The sequence below is a fragment of the Sus scrofa genome, chromosome 10, assembly GCF_054392235.1.
Source record: "Sus scrofa isolate SSC_HxYL_T2T_F1_AM1 chromosome 10, Sscrofa_HxYL_maternal_Yorkshire_Landrace_v2.0, whole genome shotgun sequence".
Taxonomy (NCBI): Eukaryota; Metazoa; Chordata; class Mammalia; order Artiodactyla; family Suidae; genus Sus; species Sus scrofa.
In genome coordinates this window covers 15,792,578-15,816,085 of record NC_139392.1, presented here as the reverse complement: position 1 = coordinate 15,816,085, position 23,508 = coordinate 15,792,578, and the positions used below count along the sequence as shown (strand labels likewise).

The 23,508-nt window shown below is 38.1% G+C and overlaps 1 protein-coding gene across 1 annotated transcript in view; it reads right to left on the bottom strand.

The window, feature by feature from the left end:
- DNAH14 (dynein axonemal heavy chain 14) overlaps positions 1–23,508 on the bottom strand; it is a 343,434-nt gene that overhangs the window by 132,831 nt on the left and 187,095 nt on the right. Inside the window, exons 38-41 of the mRNA XM_084979196.1 lie at positions 8,263–8,356; positions 5,866–6,074; positions 4,919–5,171; positions 1,217–1,298 (exon numbers count right to left, since the gene is read on the bottom strand). Of these exons, the coding sequence (XP_084835322.1) occupies positions 1,217–1,298; positions 4,919–5,171; positions 5,866–6,074; positions 8,263–8,356 (638 nt within the window). The remainder of the gene's footprint in view (positions 1–1,216; positions 1,299–4,918; positions 5,172–5,865; positions 6,075–8,262; positions 8,357–23,508) is intronic.

Here is a 23,508-nt window from a genome sequence, read left to right as displayed (position 1 = left end):
TAAATATCAGGAGACACATACGAAAATATTAATCATAGTAATATCTGTAAAAATGAAAAACTGAAACCAACCTATATGTTTCGAATGGATAAATAAACTGACATATTTTTACAGTGAAATATGCAGTGAAAATGAAGACCCCCCCCTACATTTACAATGGGTTAATTATAGGGACATAACGTTGAAGGAAAAGCAAGTCACGGAAGAAAATAGTGATTCCATTAAAGTTTAAAAACATGCAAAGTTGAAAAATATATTGCCTGGGAATATCTTAAGAAACACAAAATCCAGGATAGTTGTTATCTCAGCTTACGGGATGCAACACGATCTAGACAGGTACTGTGGGGGACTTCAGAGATAAGTCAGTATGTTTTTTTCCTTAACTGAGCAGTGTGTACAGGGATGTTTGTGTGTTGTTACTTACCTCTCCAATTTTTTATAAACACTTTTATGACTACTTGATAGTCAATAAAAATTTAAAATAAATATGGTTGTCATGTTAGGAATGGACTAGAAGAATTGAGGAAACCACTTAGGAGGGTATTGCAACAGCGCAGGCAAGAAATAATAAACGTCTGGTTTAGGATGCTCCTGATGAAGATGTAGATGAGTGAATGATCTGAAGGCAGAGTTGACAGAGTAAAAGCCATTTTTACCATGTTGTGTTATTTAAAAGCAAACATGCCACAAATGTCTCAGGGATGCACACAATGAGATGTAGGAAGGCCTCGACAGGGACCCCCTGTCCTACAAAATGGAAGGAGAATTGTAGAGCTACTAATTTCTACAGCTGTAATTTACCGAGCACTTACTCTGCACCAGGCACTCTTCTAGATATTTAGCACATCACATTGTTGTTACAGTTTTGTAAATGAGAAAACGAAAGATCAGAAGTATTTAGTAACTGGTTTAACATTTCTCAGCTCATAAAAAGGGCAAATTCATGAATTAAATGCCTATCAATTTTATTCCTTTCTCAAATACGTGCAGAGTCTGGACAAATGTATTCACATTATTCACATAAATTATCATCAAAATCTGGTGGTCTTTTCTTAGATATATGAAGATTCCATCTAAACTGGAATAAAATAAAATTTAAGTGGATTTTGACATTATGAAGTCTCAAGATTATTGGTTTACTGGCAGGTAATCCTGAGTGTATTTGTTTGGCACTTAGTAGGGAATAAAACATGTTTGTTGAGTGAATATAACTGACCTCTTTTCTACTTCCCTGAACTTGAAAGAAATTTTTGATCGTGAAGTTGTCTCCTCAGTTGAAATGTCCTTCAAATCTTCATCTTAAAAAGAAAAGAGAATTTTTCCACAATTAACAACAGACCTAAATTTACCTGGCTAATTAGTGAGTTTTAACCTTTTTTTATTTTGTGAATTGTCATAGGAGAACAGCTTTGTTTCACATTCACATTAGAGTGATCTTATCAGACCAACTATCTTATTCCATGAAAAGTAGGAGTTATTTTTCTTAGAAGAGATGAGCAGAGCATGTACCTGCTATTGTCTGAATCAGGTATTATTTATGTGAAGCACAAATCAGCATACCTTTTTTCTTCATTCTATTTTGGCAATTTTTTGTCTTTATTATCTATCTCTCCCATCAGAATGTAAAACTTCATTATGGCTGGGAATTTGCATTGGGGGAAAAATTATTAGCTCATAATTTTTTATTCAGCCTTGGCTAGAAAATGCACATAAAATTCAATGACAGAAGGCTAAATTAATAGTTTTATGAGAAATCTTCTTTAAAAATAGCAAAAACTGTCCACATAGGTGCCTTTAGAAGACAAAGCACTCAGCCAACCATAATATCTTGTTAGCTAAAGAAGAGATTAATAATATGTACAGACTGCTATAAAAGTTGTTATATTCTTGTTCTGTTTTTTGTTACCACAAAACTTTGACTTTTCAGATAAGTCCATTTGCTTAGATGGGCAAAGTGATTTCCTACAAGTTGGAAATTTTTGTTTTAAACTTTCTGAGGACTATAAATTCTAAATATTTATTTTAAAAACCTACACCTGTTTAGTGTTATAGAAAAAAGCAATTGTTCTCTTAAAATTCTATATTAAGTTTGACACTGGAGGTTCTTTGACCAGCAATATTATGATAACTCATTTACTATTTGCGATTTTATCTTTATTTTCTAACTTCATTAGTATGTAAGTTGGAGAATTAATAATATTGAGTCTTCAGATCCATGAACATGGTACATTACTCCATTTATTAAGTCTTTAATTTCTCTGAAATGTATAATATACAAGCCTCTTAAATTTATCTCAAGTAATTTAACTCAATGCTATTATAACTATTGAAGGTTGCTTCCAATTGCCCATTGCTACTATACAGAACATAATTGATATTTATGTATTGACTTTATCTCCTACATAACTGTTAAATTTACTTATCAGTTCCATTAGCTTTTTTGTCATTAGATTCACTACATAGTCCTCTATGAATAAAGACCACGTTACATGATAAGAACTCTTGGCAAAGTAGGAATTGTAGAAAACTTCAACTTGGTAAAGAGCATCTATTAAAAAACTCCTATAGGTAAAATCATATTTAAATGGCAAAAAAATGAATGCTAAAAAAAGGGATGTCTGCTCTCAACACATCAATTGAACTTACTATTGGAGGTCTTACCCAGTACAGTGAGACAAGTAAAAGAAATGAAATGTAGACTGATTTGAAAGAAAGAAGCAGCGTGGTCTAAGACTTTTACCCATGAGCGATCTGGGCTTGTTGCCAACAAGCTCTTACCAGGCCAGTGTTGCTGCACTTGTGCATTTACTATCCCAGGGGGAAGAGGACATCCTTAGGAGATGCTCAAGTGGATCACTAGATTCCACACGTGGTCCTCCATACCCTCCTTGTGCAACAAGCCTCTCTACCACTGATTAAGGTCAGTTATTTCTGTCAAAATGGTGATCCTCTTTCCGACTGCTAATATTTGGGTACAAGGAGACTTTAGTGTCCAAGAAACCATAGTTCCAAGTTCACTGGGACACTAGCTGTGTCATCTGGCAAAAGCTTGCCTACTCTGACCAGGACCTTGAACCTGAAGAGCCCAGTGACAGGAACACAAATCCTCCAGTGGGTCATTGGGAATGGCTACAAATCAGGTCATTCCTGTTCTGATCCTTGATTCCTGTATCCATTTATTCTTCCCATTGGTGATACGATACCATTTGACCTCTCTGATTCAATGTATAATCAGTATCCTAGAGGATGGTATCCCATTCTTATAAAGTTGATATTTCACCTGCATCCTAAGCAGGCCATTCCAATGTTCTATCAGAATTGCAGCTTCTAGAAAATACAGTGTGTTATCCAACCAGTGAATTTTTAAAAATTTTTAAAATTATTTTTGCTTTTTAGGGCCATACTTGAGGCATATGGAAGTTCCCAGGTGAGGGATTGAATTGGAACTGCAGCTGCTGGCCTACACCACAGCCACAGCAAGGCAGGATCCAACCTGCATCTGAGAGCTACACCACAGTTCACAGCACTGCTAGATCCTTAACCCACTGAGTGGGGCCCGGGATCAAACCTGTGTCCTCATGGATACTAATTGGATTCATTACTGCTGAGCCACAATGGGAACGCCCAACCAGGGAATTTTAATGTCATAGATTTTTTTTTTGTGTGTGTCTTTTTAGGGCCACACCCACAGCATATGGAGGTTCCCAGGCTAGGGGTCGAATCGGAGCTGTAGCTGCTGGCCTACACCACAGCCATAGCAATGCAAGATTTGAATTGCATCTGTGACCTATCCCATAGCTCATGGCAACGAGGGATCCTGAACCCACTGAGAGAGGCCAGGGATCAAACCTGCAACCTCATGGTTACTAGTTGGATTCATCTCCACTGGGCCACAATGGGAACTACATAGATCTATTTTTGCATTTTTCTTGTTGAAAAGTGATTCTGGCTATTTTGTTGTCCAGTCTAACAACATTTTGCAGGTGGTCCCAGCTTCTTCTTTATTCAGGAAGTTCTGTGTCTGAAAACTGTCTCAGTTCTGGAAATGGGCAGGGGATCATGACTTTTTACTGAGGCAGCTACCCTTAACCTTCTGGTCATGCATCCTTGACTTTTCATAATGTAAGTTGATGAACTTGGTTGCCCATATTTTTTGCCCACAGAGACACTGCATTCTATGAACTAACTTAAAAACTCTCTGCTCCCCTGCCTATGCTGCTTCTGGCTGTGCTGTGGGGTGCAAAGTGGCAAAGGGAAGGACAATGGCCCCCTCAGAGCCATGAGGAGAAGAGGGAAGGGCAAACGTTAATATTCGCCCCTGCTTCACCCCAATTCAGGGCATTCAGCTCTCTTCTGCTCAGGGTTGCTGTGTTCCCTCACCAGGGACCTTAGCCATCACGTCACTTCAAGGATTGCTCACAATTCCTGTTAGTTTGGGATTCTGTGCTAACGTGCCATCTCAGGAACCAGCCAGAACCAGTGTTTGAACATAGACATTTTGCCTTTAGCCGTAATCTGAATTTTTGATTTCTTTTTACATATGTTTTACTACTTTCTGTTTTTATGTTTTTGTGTGATTACAGCTCACACCTAGAATTTTGGACAGATTTCCCCCCACTATTTCTATCTCTAAGACTCTTTAAAACACAGTACAAATTATTTTTCCCTAATAAAGTCCTCTAAGGATGCCTTATTCTAATTTTCTTACGAGAATTCACCATTTATGTATGAAATTAATTTACTGCTATGCTCTTCTCTAAATAATTTTTAGTTTGTTCCATGTGTATGTCTGCTGTGGGTTCAAACAGACTGAACATTCCTGGCTTTCCTTTGTTTCTTTTATAAAATCTAGTAGAAGGTGATAAATAATTGACATTGACCAGCCAAGATAGAATATGACTTAGGAGGAAAAACTCACATTGTTCAAGCACTCCGTTTTGACTCATGAATTCAAAGAACGCATCAAGAATTCTGCAGAGGGTTGTAACGACTGTTATGTCCTGCACAGGAAATGGCTGAAATTTCTGATGCTTTTTTATAAACTGTAGTCCATCTGTGACACTATTTTTAATCATGAATTCAAGACAATCCACCCCTGATTTATGCATAATTTTAGAAGTTTTCCAAAGCCATGACTTAACATAAGGCTCCCATCCCAGGTCAACAGGATCCTGACAATAAAAAGGACAAGACAACTTTAGGCAAATAAATAAAATTTCGGTGTCCACCTACTTTCTTACTATCTCTTTACCTCACCACCATCCCCTGCCAAATACGGTTTAGACTCACCCTTCATTAAAAGGCAAATGACCAAAAACAGCTTAAAGAATTGCCCTTCTTTGAAATGACTGGGGATTTTTAGCCATGACCTTACATGAGGACAGGAAGCAGCTGGAGGATAATGTGTAGGGAGCTGTCTTGAGGCCACGTGTATGTGGTGAGGGGAGCTGCTTTACCCAGAAAATTAACCGTATAATTAGCTTAGTGGCTACACTGAGTTAAGGAGATTAGAACATAGGGCTAATCATGGCTAATAATGAGTCCTAAGAATCATGCATTGGGTATTAAAAGGCCTCAGGCCAATCTTGCCTCTATTGGAAAAATAATTCCTATCAGTAACTTAACCTGTCTGTTGAAAACACTGCCTACTCATGACTGTGGAAAATACCGACATTCCAATTACTGAGAATTAATAACGCAGTAATTACATTCATATTCACTTCTGGGTTAGGAGGCTTTAGGGGACACAAAACTTCTTCACGACTGGGCTCACCCTGCTGAATCCAGAGGTACCAAAATAAATATAAAGAAGCTGTAGCTAATAATATGTTTCCTTTGTTAAGAAACTTGTTTTAGAAAACTTACCATGTAGACCATGGCGCATCGGCTGACAATAGCAGGACTAGCCTGGGGGAGACTGTCCACTTCAAAAATCACTCGTATTTTATCAGTCAAAGCTATTCTCTCACTGTTTGCTAGGCACAACGTTCTAGTGTCATCTAGCATAGAATTTAGATTTTCTACCCAAAAGGTATCCACTGGACCATCTAAGATAATCCACTGCCAGTCAAAGTCTGTAGAGAAAAACAGTTTCATGGAATTAAGAATAATCTCAGTCGTCTCTCATTACAATCTTGCAAAGTTTCTATTTTACTTAGAAAATACGAATGAAGGAGTTCCAGCCCGTCTTGGCACAGTGGAAACGAATCCAACTAGGAACCATGAAGTGGCGGGTTTGACCCCTGGCCTTGCTCAGTGGTTTAGGACCCAGCGTTGCTGTGAGCTGTGGTGTAGGTCAAAAGACGCAGCTCGGATCTGGCATTGCTCTGGCTCTGGTGTAGGCCAGCAGCTACAGCTCCGATTAGACCCCTAGCCTGGGAACCTCCATATGCCATGGGTGTGGCCCTCAAAAGACAAAAAAACAAAAAACAAACAAACAAAAGAAATATTAAGATGAAATATAATACCTTAGAAAACACTAGAGTGAATGTGCTTATATGTGGTCTCTTACATCTATCAAATATGAATATTCACACCATATACTTAACAATGCTTTCAACATTGTTTTGATAGTCTTAGATCACTGAATTGCATAATGAACCCTTCAAGTGTGGATAAGACAAAGATCCATGAATTCTTGTTTCCATAACAATATGGTTAATGTTTCCTTCAACCCAGGAACATTTTTTTAGATATGCTGCCTCCAGGAGATAGGAAAGGGAAACAGATGCCCTTTGAAGAAAGAATCAAGTGGACAGAGTATTTCACACTGGCAACTCACTTCTCTCTCCACACTCCACACCCACCCTATCGCTCCACAGTTCAGAAAATGTATTGGTCAGGATACGGGAGGTATGACTGGGTCGCTATGGAGACAGAAAATAGATAAGCACATGAAAAAAAGTAGCCCAGAAGGAAAGGAGAGTCGTGCCAGGACCCAGAGAGCCATCACTGCTAAGATGGGCTGAACTGCCTGCCTTGCAGATTGTCTCTAAACCTCAGAAAAGAAACATTATGCCCCCCAAGCCCTGTACCCTCCCCCACGCTGAATACTAAAAGTGACACACGAAAATTCAGGAATCCTAAAAAAGTAGAAACAACAGCAGAAGCCTCTTGCAAAGTCAGAACATAAATGGTGGATGTGTTGATATGAGATTCAACATGGAGTAGTGAATGGAGTTTCTGCTGTGGTTCAATGGTAAGGAATCCGACTAGTATCCGTGAGGCTGGGGGAGTTCAATCCCTGGCCTCGTTCCGTGGGTTAAAGATCTGGAGTTGCCGTTAGCTGTGGTGTAGGTCACAGATGTGGCTCAGATCTGGCCTCGCTGTGGCTGCGATGTAGGCTGGCAGCTACAGCTCTGATTTGACCCCTAGCGGGGGAACCTCCATATGCTGTGGGTGTGGCCCTAAAAAGACAAAAAAAAAAAAAAAAAAAAAAGAACCACCTCCCCCCAAAACCTAGAGTAGTGAAAACAATGGTTGGGGCTCCTGCAGTAGACTGTCAGCTCTTTGGAACAGGCATCTTTTCAAATATATATGTTCCCCTGGAACATAGCAAAGTGGCATGTAATGGATATGTGATTCAATTTATTTTTATTATTATTATTATTTTTAGGGCTTTACTACCTGCGGCATACAGAGGTTCCCAGGGTAGGGGTCAATTCAGAGCTGTAGCTGCTGGCCTATGCCAGAGCCACAGCAACTCCAGATCCCAGCCTTGTCTTCGACCTACACCACAGCTCAGGGTAAAGCCAGATCCTTAACCCGCTGAGCAAAGCCAGGGATCGAACTCGCATCGTCATGGATCCTAGCCAGGTTTGTTAACCACTGAGTCATGAAAGGAACTCTTGTGATTCATTTTAAATGAATATGCTTGGGTCATATGATCTGGCCTGGGGATGTTTAGACTGTCTGAAGTCCCATTTCAGAGGCAACACTACTGTAGGGAGCCAATGCTGCTTCTAACCAAATACGTTTTTCTACCTTTAATATCTGTTTGGTTCTTGTGAGATATTAATGGCCATTTATAAACTGAAAGGGTTAACGTAAGTGCTAGTACTGATAGACATATTTACATATATATATAAATATAATATGTGGTAATATATACAAATTTTAAGTAAACATAGGAAAAAATAAATAGTAGAGGGACAAAATACCACTAACCAAAAGTGTTATTAAAGATATAAGTAAAGCTCATGTTGGTTTAGCTTTTCTTCTCTGTTAATTAATCACCTTCATTGAATTAATTAATTCACTTACTCTGAGTTTCTGGAATTTTAGTATCTTTCTCCATCTCCTTCTCAAAAACACGATAATCAGTATCTGCCGTATCAGAGGAATCAAGTTTGAAAACCTAAAACATGTAATCAATAATGTTTAAATTTTTATTTGATTACACTTTCCAACTCAAATGGTCTATATGCCAATATGCTTTCTAGAATGATAAAAAGATAAAAGGTTCTAAAGTCGAAAAGACAAACATTTAACCAGGACAGTATAATGGAACCGAGTTGTGACTATAGGTGATTTTCTTTTAGAAATTCTTTCATTTCAGTTTTTTTTTTCTCCCTAAAAAGACAGTATACACTTGTACCATATTCAAATAATACAGCAAAGCACAGAGAAGAAAGAAAAAGTTCTTGGAACTTCCACCACCCATTAAAAAAAATCACACGACATTTTCAGGTATATTTTTCCTAGATCTTCCTTCATGATCGAGTTGCTAAATGTTAGGGTAGATAAGAATTACCTCAAGGGGTTATTAAATTCTAAGGCCTCATCCTTGGAGGTTTCCCAGTTGATTCAAATACAGGTTGCCCTCATATCAATAACTGAGAAGTTCTGATCTTCATTATCAGTGGGGGGGCAGGGCTTACGTATTTACCTCCCCAGTGGGGCTGGGAAACACATCAGGTGACTGGCATTGGCTTCCTTTTCTACAGGGAAGGGGAGAAGATGAAACACTAGATCTGTGCTGTGGGCACGGCGTGGGCTCTGAAGAGAGAGACCAAACACTGGTGTGAACACCAGTGTTTCAGCCAGGGCCTAGGAAGGCAACAAAGAGATGCTTCTAATTAGGTGCTTTTAATTCCCAAGCCTCGTCAGGAAGAAAAATAAGACCAAGTCTACTGCCAAGTATTTTTATTATTATAAAGGTCTGCAATTATCATCCTTGTAGACAAACCTTTTTGCTCTACCCCATTTTTTTCCCTGGATAAGATTTTTTAAATGTGAAATTGTGGGTAAAATGGTTCTATTCTATTCTGCTTTTTTTAAGGCCGCACTTTCAGCATCTGGAAGCTTCCAGGCTAAGGGTCGAATCAGAGCCTCGGCTGCCAGCTTATGCCACAGCCATAGCAATTCGGGATCCGAGCTGTGTCTGCGACCTACATCATGGCTCACAGCAATGATGGATCCTGTACCCACTGAACAAAGCCAGGGATAGAACCCGAATCCTCATGGACACTAGTCAGATTTGTAATCTGCTGAGCCACAGTGGGAACTCCAGTTATATATTTTAATAAATCCTACTAAATTTCTTTGTGAAAGTTTGTGACACTAATACTCCAACAATGAGATGTAAGATTTGTTTCTTCACATCTTTGTTTTAACACTGAATGCTTTAGCTATATTCCTAAGTTCTGAAAATTTGTTGAGGAAAAAAAATCTGGTGTCTAGCATTGTCATGGTTTTTTTTTTTTTTTTTTTTTGTTGAATATTTAGGCTGAACATCTTTTCATATATGTGTTGGCAATTTTTATTTTTTCTATCACATTTCTATTCACAGCCTTTCTTCACTTCCTTATTGTTTAGTCATTTCTTATTCATGTTTGTTTCTTTTTTTATATTAGGGATATTAACTCGTTGTCTATAATACATGCTGTAAATATTTCTTTTCTGTACTGTGGTTTGTTTTAATGTTTATTGCAACCATTGAAAAAATATTTTCTCATTTATATATGTAGACAAATGCTTTTTTTTTTTTTGCTTTTTAATTTTGGGGTTTCCAATCCTAGTTAAGGATTTCCTAACTCTGAAAATATATCCATAACATTAATAACATTATAATTTTTATTATTTTATTTTTACATTTAGATTAATTACTCCATCTGGAATTTTGTTTCTGTGTAGGGAGAGAGATAAAAGATCTTTCCATGTTTTCATATGGAAAAATGGCAAATTATAAAAATATTGGATTAAATAAAGAATGCTTTTCCCGCTGATTAGAAATACTACTTTTGTTGTACATTAAATTCCTATATATGTTTTAATATGTTTCTGGTCTCATTCAATTCCATTTCTGTGTTAGTGCCTTACTGTTGTTTTTTTTCTCCAAAATTTGAATGCAATCTTTTTTCCTTCCTTACACCATATGTAAAAATTGACTCAAAAGTAGACCAAAGACCTAAATATAAAAGAAGAAATTATAAAAATCATAAAATAGGAAAAAATCCTTTGTGACTGAGTTATACAAAGCTTTCTTAAGATATGATAAGGACAAGTGACAAAAAGAAAAAATAGATTAGACCTTATCAAAGTTAGAAACTTTTGTGTTTCAAAGGATACCATTAAGAAAGTGAAAAGACAGCTCACAGAATGAGCTTTGCAAATCATATAAGGAATTTGGTAAGGAACCTGTATCCATAGTAGACTGTAAAACCCCTTAAAACACAGTAATTAAAAGATAAATAACTCAAGTTAAAAATGGGTAATGGATATGAATAGACATTTCTCCAAAGATGATATACAAATGGCCAATAAGCATACGAAAAGATGCTCAAATTATTAGGCATTTGGAAAATACAGACAATAACAAGCATTGATGAGGATGCAGAGAAAATGGAAGGGCACAACCTCTTGAGAAAAGCGTTTGGCAGTGTATTAAAATGTTAAATGTGAAAAGGACCACACTGTCCAGTAATTCTACTATGAGATCTATATCCAAGAGAAATAAAAGCCTATGTCCACACAAAAAGTTGTGTACGAATGTTCACTGCATTACAAAAAGTGAAAATAACTCAATTTTCCAATGTGATATATCCAAACAATGGAATATTACTCAGCAATGAAAAGTAACAAATCCTCATACATGGTACAACATAGACGAATCTTGAAAACATTACGCTAAATGAAAGAAGCCAGTCACAAAAGACTACATGATTAAATTTATAAGAAATGTCCAGAATAGGGAAATCTATGGAGATAGAAAGAAGGTTAGTGATTTTTGAGAGCTGGGGGAAGGGTGGAGGTTTGGGAATGGGAAAGCAAATAGTAATGATTATGAAGTTTACTTCTGGGGTGATAAAAATGTTCCAAAGTTAGGTCCTGGGGATGGTCATAAAACTCTGCGAATACTAAAGACTATTGAAGAGTACATTCTGAATAGCTGAATTTTATGGTATGCAAGCGAAATCTCAATAAAGTTTTTAACAAGACAACTTTGATGGAATTTTGATTAAAAGTGAATTTACAGTTCAGTTTAGAAAAAATTATTCTCTCTACAGCAATGAATCTCTGAATTCAAAAATCATTGCTACTGTGAAGGATATAGATGTTGTAATCTGTCACAATAAAATAATAGTATTATATTTAGTAAAAGATGTTGTGAAAACATGAGTGTCATTTAATTATGCTGATGCTTTCATCAAAAGGCAAGGTGGTGGTAATTCCAAGTAATTATTTAAAATTTAAAAGATAATGCAATTATAAGTAAATGTATACTTAAAACAGCGAACAAAAGAAAAATTAAAAACAAAATAATAATGTTATTTGCCAAAATCAAGTGGCAGGAGGAGCAAACACAGAGCTAGAGGAAGTGAAAATATACTAATTTCATCATAATATACATGATAAAGTATCAATAAATACTATCTAAATGGAGGATTAATGGTAGTATGTAATATCATTGCTACAAAAGAAACACACAGAAGAATAAAAATAGACTATTAATCTTCCAATTTATCACGAGGAGCACACAAATAAACCAAAGAAAAGAAAACACAAGCTGGATAATTTAAATATAATTACGCAATAAGCTCAAATACATGTTGTAAAAAATGAATAAAATATACCAAGTTTGCCTATAGAAAGAAAAACATTTAGTACTAAATATCACGTATATGTGAGAAATTCTTAAAAAATTTACCTAGCTTGTAGGATAACAAGTAAACGCATACAAGGTGGTCAAAAAAGTAAAAAATAAAATAACATCAGGATTTTTAAATGAGAACGTTGATAGTTACACATTGCCAATACATTAGGGGATAAAGTAACTCTTCAAGTGTTCTAAAAATTAGAGAAACATCATAGTCAATATTCTTTAATCACAGTGCAATAAAACTATAACTTAAAGGAGAGAGGGGCCAAGATGGCAGAGAAGGAAGACCCCGAGCTTACTTCCTCCTATTGACATACCCAAATCACAACTATTTAAAGAGAAACTATCTATGAGAATGACCTAAAGACTAGCAGAAAAGACTTTTCCACTAAAGATAGAAGCAAGGAACCACAATGAGATGGGTAGAAAAGATGGAGACACGATATAGTCAAGACCCACACGGGCAGGTGGCCCACAAAGAGGAGGTTAATTAGAATTTCAGAGATTCTTTCTAAGGAGTGAGGGGTCTGAGTCCCACATCAGACTCCCAAGCTAGGAGGTCCTGCACCAGGAAGAGGATCACCCAGAACATCTTGCTTTGAACGTCTTGCATTCAAGAGAGCCAGAGAGCTGTAGCAAACAGACATTTCACTCTTCAGGGCACACACAGAAAATCTCACAGGCTTTGAGACTCAGCCTATAGGCAATCATTTGAAAGTAGCCTGAGTCAGACCCACTTGCTGATCTTGGAGAGCCTCCCAGAGAAGCAAGAGGCAACTGGGACTCCTCTTGGGGACATAGATGCTGGAAAGCAGTCATTCTCCAGAGCTCATTCTACCCAAGTCACTGGAGCTGGCAAGCTCTATCTTGGAATCTTCCCTCTAGCATATTAGAAAAAGGAGTTTACTCACTGACCAATGAGTCAGCAATAGCCCTAGGGCCCCTGGACCCCACTGGCAGCTGTGCCATGACCCACCCCTGCCTACCAGCAGCTGGCAGCTTCCACATAAGGCCAGGTCTGACAGCTGACTGAGCCAGAGGCCAGCCTCACCTACCAGGGCACCCATAGTCACTGACTTTATCATAACAGAAGGACCCAAGCAGTTGACATAGGGGGCACCCCTAGATCATATAGCCCTGGTGACCAGAGGGAAGGGTGCTGCTGGGCTTCACAGGATGTCTCCTTCATAAGGCCACTTGTCCATGATTGGAAACACTATCAACCTACTCAAAACATAGAAATAAACACATGAATTAGGCAAAATGAGGCAACAGAAGAATATGTTCCAAATGTCCATCGACAGAGGAGTGGATAAAGAAGATTTCCAAATGAGACAGGTTGCGCAGTGGGGGATGAACTGGGGGTTTGGGATGGAAATGCTATAAAACTGGGTTGTGATGACTGTTGTTCAAATATAAATGTAATAAAATTCATTGAGTAGTTTAAAAAAAACAAGTGAACAAGTAGACAAAATCTCAGAAAAAGAACTAAACAAAGTAGAGGTAAGCAATCTACCTGATAAAGAGTTCAAGGTAATGATCATAAAGATGCTCAAAGAACTTGGGCCAAGAATATAGGGACACAGTAGAAGTTTAACAAAGAGTGAGAAAATATAAAGAAAAAACAGGAGTTCCCATTGTGGCTCAGCAGTAATGAACCCGACTAGTATCCATGAGGATGTGTGTTCGATCCCTGGCCTTGCTTAGTGGGTTAAGGATTTGGTGTTGCTGTGAGTTGTAGTGTAGGTCACAGATATGGCTCAGATCTGGCATTGCTGTGGCTGTGGCTGTGGCATAGGCTGGCAGCTGCAGCTCTGATTAGACCCCTATCCTAGAAACTTGCATATGCCATGGGTGCAGCCCTAAGAAAAAGAAAGAAAGAAAAGAGATGACGAATACAATTAATGAAATAAATACTCTAGAAGGAATCAAAAGTAGATTAAATGAGACAGAGGAATGGATCAACAAACTGGAAGACAGAGCAGTGGAAAATACCCAAGAGAAAAATGAAAAAGAAATTTAAAAAGTGAGGACAATTTAAGAGACCTCTGGGGAGTTCCTGTCATGGCTAAGTGGCTAATGAATCCGACTGGGAACCATGAGGTTGCAGGTTCGATCCCTGGCCTCGCTCACTGGGTTAAGGATCTGGCGTTGCTGTGAGCTGTGGTGTAGGTCACAGATGAGGCTCGGATCTGGCATTGCTGTGGCTGCGGTGTAGGCTGGCAGCTATAGCTCTGATTAGACCTCTAGCCTAGCAACTTCCACATGCCCAGGTGTGGCCCTAACAACAACAACAACAAAGACAAAAGACAAAAAAAAAAAAAAAAAAGTTAGAATCTATAAAAGAACTTATTGATAAACTTTTTTTCATTGATGGGGGAAATAAATATAGCACAGGTGACAAATATCTGCTATTATTTTTAACACAGCAAGCATTCTCATATCAATATAAAAATAACAACAATACAATTTTATTTCTTTAGGATATATGATCAGGAGTAGAATTCAAAACCAAAAGAAGTGTCAAGTTAAAAACATCAATATGTATTTCCAAAATTATGTATTATTCCAAAATAATTCCCAGACACGTATGAATTTCTATTCCACAACTAATTGTGGAATATTAGTCCTCTCTTTCAAAAAAGTTTTTGCTAACCTATTTGGTTTGAAATATTATCTTTTGGTTATTATACTTTAGCATAGGGTAAACACAGTATATAATAAATGAAACTTACTAGCAATCTGTATTTATTACTAATAAAAATACAAATTTCCAATTTTTATGCTACTCATATTTATTTTTCGATGAATTTTGATAAATACTTTACACTTTCCTACTGAAGTATTTTTTCTTACCTCATTAATTTGTAAGGTATATTGGTGTGCTAGGATCACTAGACTATCCTCCACTTAAGCCATTTTGTGTTCCTTTTTAAAAAAGTATCTTTAGCTTCAGTTTATTATCTATCATTTTAAAATGCAATGGCATATTTTCTGTTTTCTTACAGCTTATAATTTTTCTCTTTTAAAACTAATTGTAATAATTTTTATTTTATTTATTTATTTTGCTTTTTAGGGCCATACCCGCAGCATATAGAGGTTCCCAGGCCAGGGGTCCAATTGGAGCCATAGCTGCCAGCCTATGCCAGAGCCACAACAATGTCAGATCTGAGCGCATCTGCAAGCTACACCACAGCTCATGGCAATGCTGGATCCTTAACCCGCTGATCAAGGCCAGGGATCGAACCCACAACCTCATGGATGCTAATCAGATTCGTTTCCACTGAGCTACAATGGGAACTCCTAATTACAATAATTTTTAAACTTAGTTTTATAGTCGTAAGTATCTACTGAAGCTTTAATAGTAGATAAACTTTAGATAAACAATGAAATAATCTATAATAGTCAAATAAAATAATCATTCCATATTGAACTTACATTAGCTGAATCTGAGATTTTTGACTTTGGTCCAGGATCATTGTCTTTTTTGGAGTACTTTGTAGTGTTTGAATATACATAATTTCTAATTGTTGCTGATAATAGTCCATCAGTCCATTCCATAGTATTAAGATCCAGATATCCATATAGTTCACTAAGAGTGACACACTTTGGATTTAAAACACAAACATCTACCTTTCCTTTTCGTCCTGAAATCTGAGAAAAATCCAGTGTGATTTTTAACGACATTGACTATAGTACAATTATTTAATTTCTGCATCATTATTACTAGCAGTTTTAGGAGAGATCTCTCATTCCAAAGAAGGGTTCTTTATAAAGGTAGCAATTTGCAAGGAACAGTAAAAACTGACATTAAATTAGCCATTATATTCAAATCTTTATTTTTTAAAAATTCTAAATATTACAAACGATATCCCTAGGAAAAAATGATGGAAAAATCCCATCATGCTTCATCTAGGAACACGATGTATACGCTGAGATGTGGTTTGTCTGGAGTTAGGGTTGGATATAGAAGTGAGGGAAAGCAGGATATAGTTTTAAGCTTCAGGACAGAACTGGTATTCAAGCAGAACTTATTTCCACTATTTTTTTTTTTTTTTTTTTGTTGCTATTTCTTGGGCCGCTCCTGCGGCATATGGAGGTTCCCAGGCTAGGGGTCGAATCGGAGCTGCAGCCACCGGCCTACGCCAGAGCCACAGCAACGCGGGATCCGAGCCGCGTCTGCAACCTACACCACAGCTCACGGCAATGCCGGATCGTTAACCCACTGAGCAAGGGCAGGGACCGAACCTGCAACCTCATGGTTCCTAGTCGGATTCGTTAACCACTGCGCCACGACGGGAACTCCTATTTCCACTATTTTAACCTGTCTGAGGGCTACTAGAAGAACTGGTGTCTGTGTCACTATCTCGGATCTCAAGGAGCAGAGGGGCAGGCATTTGTCGTGAAAGCTGCAGAAAGACTACAGATCCACAGAAGCCTAGCACAAGAGATTGTGGATGGAGACATACGATAAGCCATCTAAGGCTCTAGCGAGAAACTAAGGTAAGATTTCTTGGAAAATGAAAACATTCAACAGCGCTATGTATAAGAGGAATTGTGAAAGCCAGATGCAGGCCCACGCAAGATGCATGCACAGAAAAAGACTGAGAAGACCTTACATTTTCATTTGATCCTGATCCCTAGGCTGAGATCTGGCCCAGCCAATCAGTGAAGAACTGCCTCAGCACAGAGCAAGTATGTAAAGCCTGGAAAAGGTGGCTTTTTTTTTCGCAATTGCCCAATTTTCAACAAAAACAAAAACAAAAAAACCCCAAGGCATACAAAAAAAACATGAAAACACGGTCCATTGAAAAGAACAAACTAAATTCATAAAAACCGTCACTAAAATTGAGAAGATCTTGGAGTAGTAGGACGTGGGGCTCACCTATCCCCACAAATACATTGAGAATGCATATATATGTGGAACTATTCACAGGGAAAATATGCCAAATGCTGCCAAAAGATCTAAGGACTCTGATAGATCAAGAAAAACTTCACAAAACCAGGTAGGACAAAAGAAAGAAGAAAAAGAGAAAGAAATGATAAAGGAAATGGATGGGACCTGCACCCCATGGAGGGAGCTGGAATGAGGAATAGCTTCTGCACTCTGGGAAGTTCCCCCGCCAGCATGATCAGCCAGAACAGAGGAGGAACCTTAGAGTATTGGAGGAGAACCCAGCAATCTGCTTGAAGCAGTTAAAACAGAAACAGTCCTTCACAAATGGTCAGTGCTATTCCCCTGCACTTTTCAGATGTATGCTGGTATAGGCAGGGTTGGGAACTGAAACCCCAGCTTTAGAGATCAGACTCAGAGAGCGCTGGGGCTGCCTACGTGGGAAAAGGCTGGGGTTGGCTAGGTGGAAACAGCCTGGAGGAACTAGTCTAGGGCGATCACATTTGAGGTGCAAGCTAGTTAGGCTTGGAGGCAAGGGGCCATTGTTTGGGGGTGATGGAGGGAAGGGGCGGGATCCATCACCACATCCTTGTTCCCTTTGCTTGCTCTCAGGCTGTAGGACACCAACTGCTCCAGCTCCAGGAGGCAGCCAGGAGCAGCTGGTGCCTAGCAACAGCTGGGGAGCAGCCCTCACCTGTAGGAATAGAACAAGCTTCACGGCTCCCTCACAGGGGCCTACTGGTGCATGTCTGTGGCTGGCCAAAGGTGCCATGAGGGGACTGGTAGGCAGGCAGAGTTACTGCAGAAACAGTGCAAACTGCCACAGGAGCATCAAATGGCCTGGTGTGTGGGTGAAGAGACTATGGGAATAGTACAAGCTCCATGGCACCTGCCAGTGGCCCAGAAGGGGACCACAGGAGCAGTGCACATTGTGTGGCTGGCCAAAGGAGCTGAGAGAGGCCCACCAGGACATGTTCTGCTCTGCAGTGGCTACAAGGAGCACTCCTGCCATCAGCCCAGCAGGAGGAGGGACCACAGGAATGGCCCATATTCTGAAGCTAGAGAGAGAGCCTTTTAGCAACAGTTAGGGAGCATCTCCCACCCGTGGGGCTACAGAGAGTGCTCCCCAGAGCAGCCAAACAAAGGGAGGGACTGCAGAACAGCGCCTGCCCCACAGTATAGATAGCAGTCCAGAGGGCCTCCCCAGCAAAGGGAGGGACTTTAGGAGCAGCTGTTGATGTTGCCAGCTACAGGAAATGGTCTGCACCCCTCCCACTACAAAAGCCTGTGAACCACAGACCCCATCCCCAGCAGATATCCAGCTCCAGCAGAGGTAGCATGATATTGCTGTCCCATCACATGTTCAGGATTTATATGAGGCACTACCACTCCTGAGAACTCCAGGAGTGAGTGCCAGCTACCACATCTACATACCTGCTGTCAAGGGGGACAATAAACATATAAAGTTAGACAGTATGAGACCATAAAGAAATAGTTTTCAGACAAAGGAACAAGACAAAAACACACAAAACAACTAAATGAAGAGGAGATAGACAATCTACCTGAAAAAGAATTCAGAGTGATGATGGTAAACATGACCCAAGATATTGGAAAAAGAATGGAGACACAGATCAAGGAGTTACAAGGAATGTTTAACAGAGAGCTCGAGGAGTTAAAGAGCAAGCAAACTAAGATGAATAGCAAAATATCTGAAATGAAAAATACATTAGAAGGAATCAATAGCAGGAGAGCAGATGCAGAAGAATGAATAAGTGATGTGGAAGACAGAGTGGTGGAAATTGCTGCCACAGAAAAGAATAAAGAAAAAAGAATGAAAACTGAGAACAGTCTAAGAGACCTCTGGGACAACATTAAATGTACCAACTTTCACATCATAGAGGTTCCAGAAGGAGAAGAGAGAAAGGGCCAGAGAGATTATAGCTAAAAAGTTCCCTAATATGGGAAAGAAAATACTCAAGTTGAGGAAGCACAGAGAATCCTATACAGGATAAGCCCAAGGAGAAACAGTGAGACACATACTAATCAAATTGACAAAAATTAAAAACAAAGAAAAAATAGTAAAAGCCACAAATAACATACAAGGGAACTCTCAGAAGGATAACAGCTGATTTTTCCACAAAAACTGTGCAAGATAGCAGGGAGTGGAAGACAGATTTAAGGTGATGAAGGAGAGCAAACTAGAACCAAGATACTCTACTCAGCAAGGCTCTCATTCAGATTTGATGGAGAGATCAAAAGCTTTTCAGACAGGCAAAAGCTAAGAGAATTCAGCTCCTCCAAAACAGCTCTACAACGACTACTAAAGGAATTTCTCTAGGCAGAAAAGAAAAGCCATAATGAGAAACAAGAAAATTACAAATGGAAAAGGTCACTTGTAAAGGCAAAGATAATATAAAAGTAGGAAATCACCCATAGACAAATACGCTGTCAATACTAGCAAGCATGAAAAAGGAGAGGACAAAGACAGAACACTGAAAATGCATTTGAAATTAAGAGACCAGAAACCAAAAACAATTCTGTACACATACAAATGGTTATATAAAAATCCAATGGGAACCCCAAACCAAAAAAATATAATGGACAACACATAAAAAAGAAAAAATAATCCAAACATGAAAAACCAATCCAAACACAACACCAAGGACAGTCAGCAAATCACAAGAGAAGAAAACAAAAGAGGAAGAATGAAAGACCCAAAGTAACAATCCAAAATGACTAAGAAAATGGCAATAACTACACACTTATCCATAATTACATTGAACGTAAATGGATTAAAGGCTCCAACCAAAAGACACGGACTGGCTGAATGGATACAAAAATAAGACCCATTTATATGCTGTTTACAAGAGACTCACTTCAGACCTAAGAACAAATACAGACTGAAACTGAGGGGATGGAAGAAGGTATAACATGCAAAGAGATCAAAGGAAAGTGGAAAAAGCAATGCTCCTATCAGTTAAAATAAACTTTAAAATAAAGAAGGTCACAAGAGACAATGAATACACTACATAATGATCAAAGGAACAATCCAAGAAGAAGATATAAAATTGTAAATATATATGCACCTAAGACAGGAACACCACAATACATAAGATAAATGATAACAGCCATAAAGGGAAAAACTGAGAGTAATACAATAGTGGTGGACTTTAAATCCCTGCTTACACCAATAGACAGGTCATCCAGACAGGAAATCATCAAGGAAACAAAGGCCTTAAATGATACCCTGGACCATATAGATTTACCGATATTTATAGAATATTCCATCCCAAAGCAGCAGAATATATACATTCTTCTCAAGTGCACATGCAACATTTCCCAGGAGAGATCATGTCTTGGGCCACAGATCAAGCCTCAGTAAATTTAAAGTTGAAATTATTTTAAGCTTTTTCTCTGACCATGGTGCTATGAGACTAGAAATCAACTGTGATAAGCGAAAAAAATAGCAAAACCCACAAATTCCTGGAAGCTAAACAATTGCTATTGAACAACCAATGAATCATTCAAAAAATCAAAGAGGAAATCAAAAGATACTTGGAGACAAATGCCAACAAAGATTAGACAATCCAAAACTTATGGGACATGGCTAAAACAGTTCTGAGAAGTTTATAGGAATACAGTCTTATCACAGGAAACAAGAAAAAGCTCAAATAAACAACCTAGCCTTACACCTAAAACATCTAGAGAAGAAACTACAAAGCCCCAAATTAGTAGAAGGAAAGAAATCATAAAGATCAGCAGAAATAAATGAAATAGAAACAAAGAAAACAACAGAGAAGATCAATGAAACAAAAAATGGTTCTTTGAAAAGATCAACAAAATTGATAAACCTTTAGCCAGACTTATCAAGAAAAAAAGGGGAAAGCTTCAAATCAATAAAATTAGCAACAAACAAAGGAAAGTGGAAAAAGTTACAACTGATACCACTGAAATGCAAAGGATCATAAGAGACTACTGTAAACAATGATATGCCAATAAAATGAACAACCAAGAAATGAACAGATTCTTACAAAGGTACAACTTACCAAGACTACTGAACCAGGGAGAAATAGAAAATAGGAATAGACCAATCACAAGTACTGAAATTGAAAATGTGATTAAAATACTTTCAAAAAACAAAATTCCAGAACCAGATGGCTTCACAGGAACATTCCAACAAAGAAGAGTTAACACCTATTCTTCGGAAACTCTTCCAAAAAATTGCAGAGGAAGTAACACTCCTAAACTGATTCTGTCTCAGACAAAGGTACCACAAAAAGAACATCACAGGCCAATATCATTGATGCAAAAATCCTCAACAAAACACTAGCAAACCAAATCCAACCATATATTAAAAGTATCAAACACCATGATGGAATGGGATTTATCCCAGTGATACAAGGATTCTTCAATATCTGCAAAGTAATCAATGTGATAACACCACATCAAGAAACTGAAAAATAAAAACTATGTGATCATCTCAATAGACGCAGAAAAAACCTTTGACTAAAGTCAGAACCCATTTGTGAGAAAAACTCCAGAAAGTGGGCATAGAAGGAACCTACTCAACATCATAAAATCAGTACATGACAAACCCACAGCTACAACCATTCTAAAAAACATTTCTGCTAAGATCAGGAACAAGGCCAGAAAAGAATGCCCTCTTTCACTGGTATTATTCAACACAGTTTTAGAAGTCCTAGCCATGGAAATCCAAAAAGAAAAAGAAATAAAAGGAATCCAAATTGTAAAAGAAGTAAAACTATCTGTTTGCAGATGACATGATACTACCCCTAGAAAATCCTAAAGACATTACCAGGAAACTGTTAAGAGGTCATCAAGGATACAAAATTAATACACAGAAATCAATCACATTTCTATTTACTAACAATGATGCAGCTGCTGTGGAGAATAGTTTGGTGCTTCCTCAAAAAGTTAAACATACAATTACCATATGGTTTAGCAATTCCACTCCTAGATAAATACCCAAGAGAAATGAAAATAGGTCCACATAAAGCCTTGTACATAAATGTTTATAGCATCATTATTCACAATAGCTAAAAAGTGGAAACAACCTAAATGTCCATCACGGGATGCATAGATAAACAAATTACGATGAATGGATAAACAAATATTCCATACAATGGAATATTACTCAGCTATAAAATGGAATGTCCTGATACATGCTATGACTTGGATAAACCTCAAAATCCTATGCCAAGGGAAAGCAGCCGGACGAAACAGGTCCCAGATTCCTTTTATATGAAATAATCTGAATAGGCAAATCTATATACAGAGAAAGCCAATCAGTGGTTTCCAGACAATGGAGAATGATTTCTTAATGGGTAGGTAGTCTTCTCCTAGGAGGACCAAAAAGTTTTGAAACTAGAGAGAGGTGGTCACTGAACAATGCTGTGAATGTACTAAATGACACTGCGATTGATTACATATCTTAAAGTGGTTAACTGTATGATGTGTGGATTTCATCTCAATTTCACTTCGCAGCACATGACGAAATTATACTCTACACAGAGCAATCTTATTCCTGAGGTGTAGATATTTTTAAAGGATACACACATGCATAATGCCTGTAATAAGTAGAAGCTGAAGTGAAGATTAGGAAATACACTAAATTGAATTAAACTAAAACTAAACAGAAAGTCTTGAACAGACCAATTAGGAAAACGTCATAAACCAAGGAGGAAGAGCAAAACAATCCATTACTTAAGGGCTTGCCATCAGCCTAAATATCATATGCTGTGCGTGCATGCGTGTGTGTGTGTGTGTGTGTGTGTGTGTGTTTTAGGGCCACACCCACGGCATATGGAGGATTCCAGAGTAGGGGTTGAATTGGACCTGAAGCAACCGGCCTATACCATAGGCACAGCAACGTGGGATCCGAGCCACATCTGCAACCTACACCACAGCTCATGGCAACGCTGGATCCTTAACCCGCTGAGTGAGGCCAGGGATCAAACCTGTGTCCTCATGCATGCTAGTCAGATTCGTTTCCACTGAGCCATGACAAGAAATCCTAAAAAACGTTTTTAATAAAATAAATTCCTCTCCACAGAGTTGTGAGGACTGAATGATATAATTCAAGTAAAAGTGTTTGAGCCAGTATTTGGCCCATATTTAGTACTCCATAAATACTATTTTTTTTTACTGCTGCAATAAATCACCTATTATTAATTATGATAACTGCTTGAGAACTAATTAAGAGCTGTTGATAATGGGAGTTTAAACAGAGGAAAAGCTCAAGGATTATCATCATCCACATGAATGATTTTGAAGCAGGATATTGCACACTATTAAAAAAAATCCACATAACTGAGAACCTGAGTTTCTAGGACTTTGGGAATATACTATTAACAATGAATTTTTAAATAAGATAATTAAAGTATACACTATTTGTTGTGTACTTTAGACTTTATGACAATTTAACGTTAGTAAACCTATTAACATAGTTTATTAACCAATTAAAATATAAAAAAGTAGATGCCAAGAAATCATT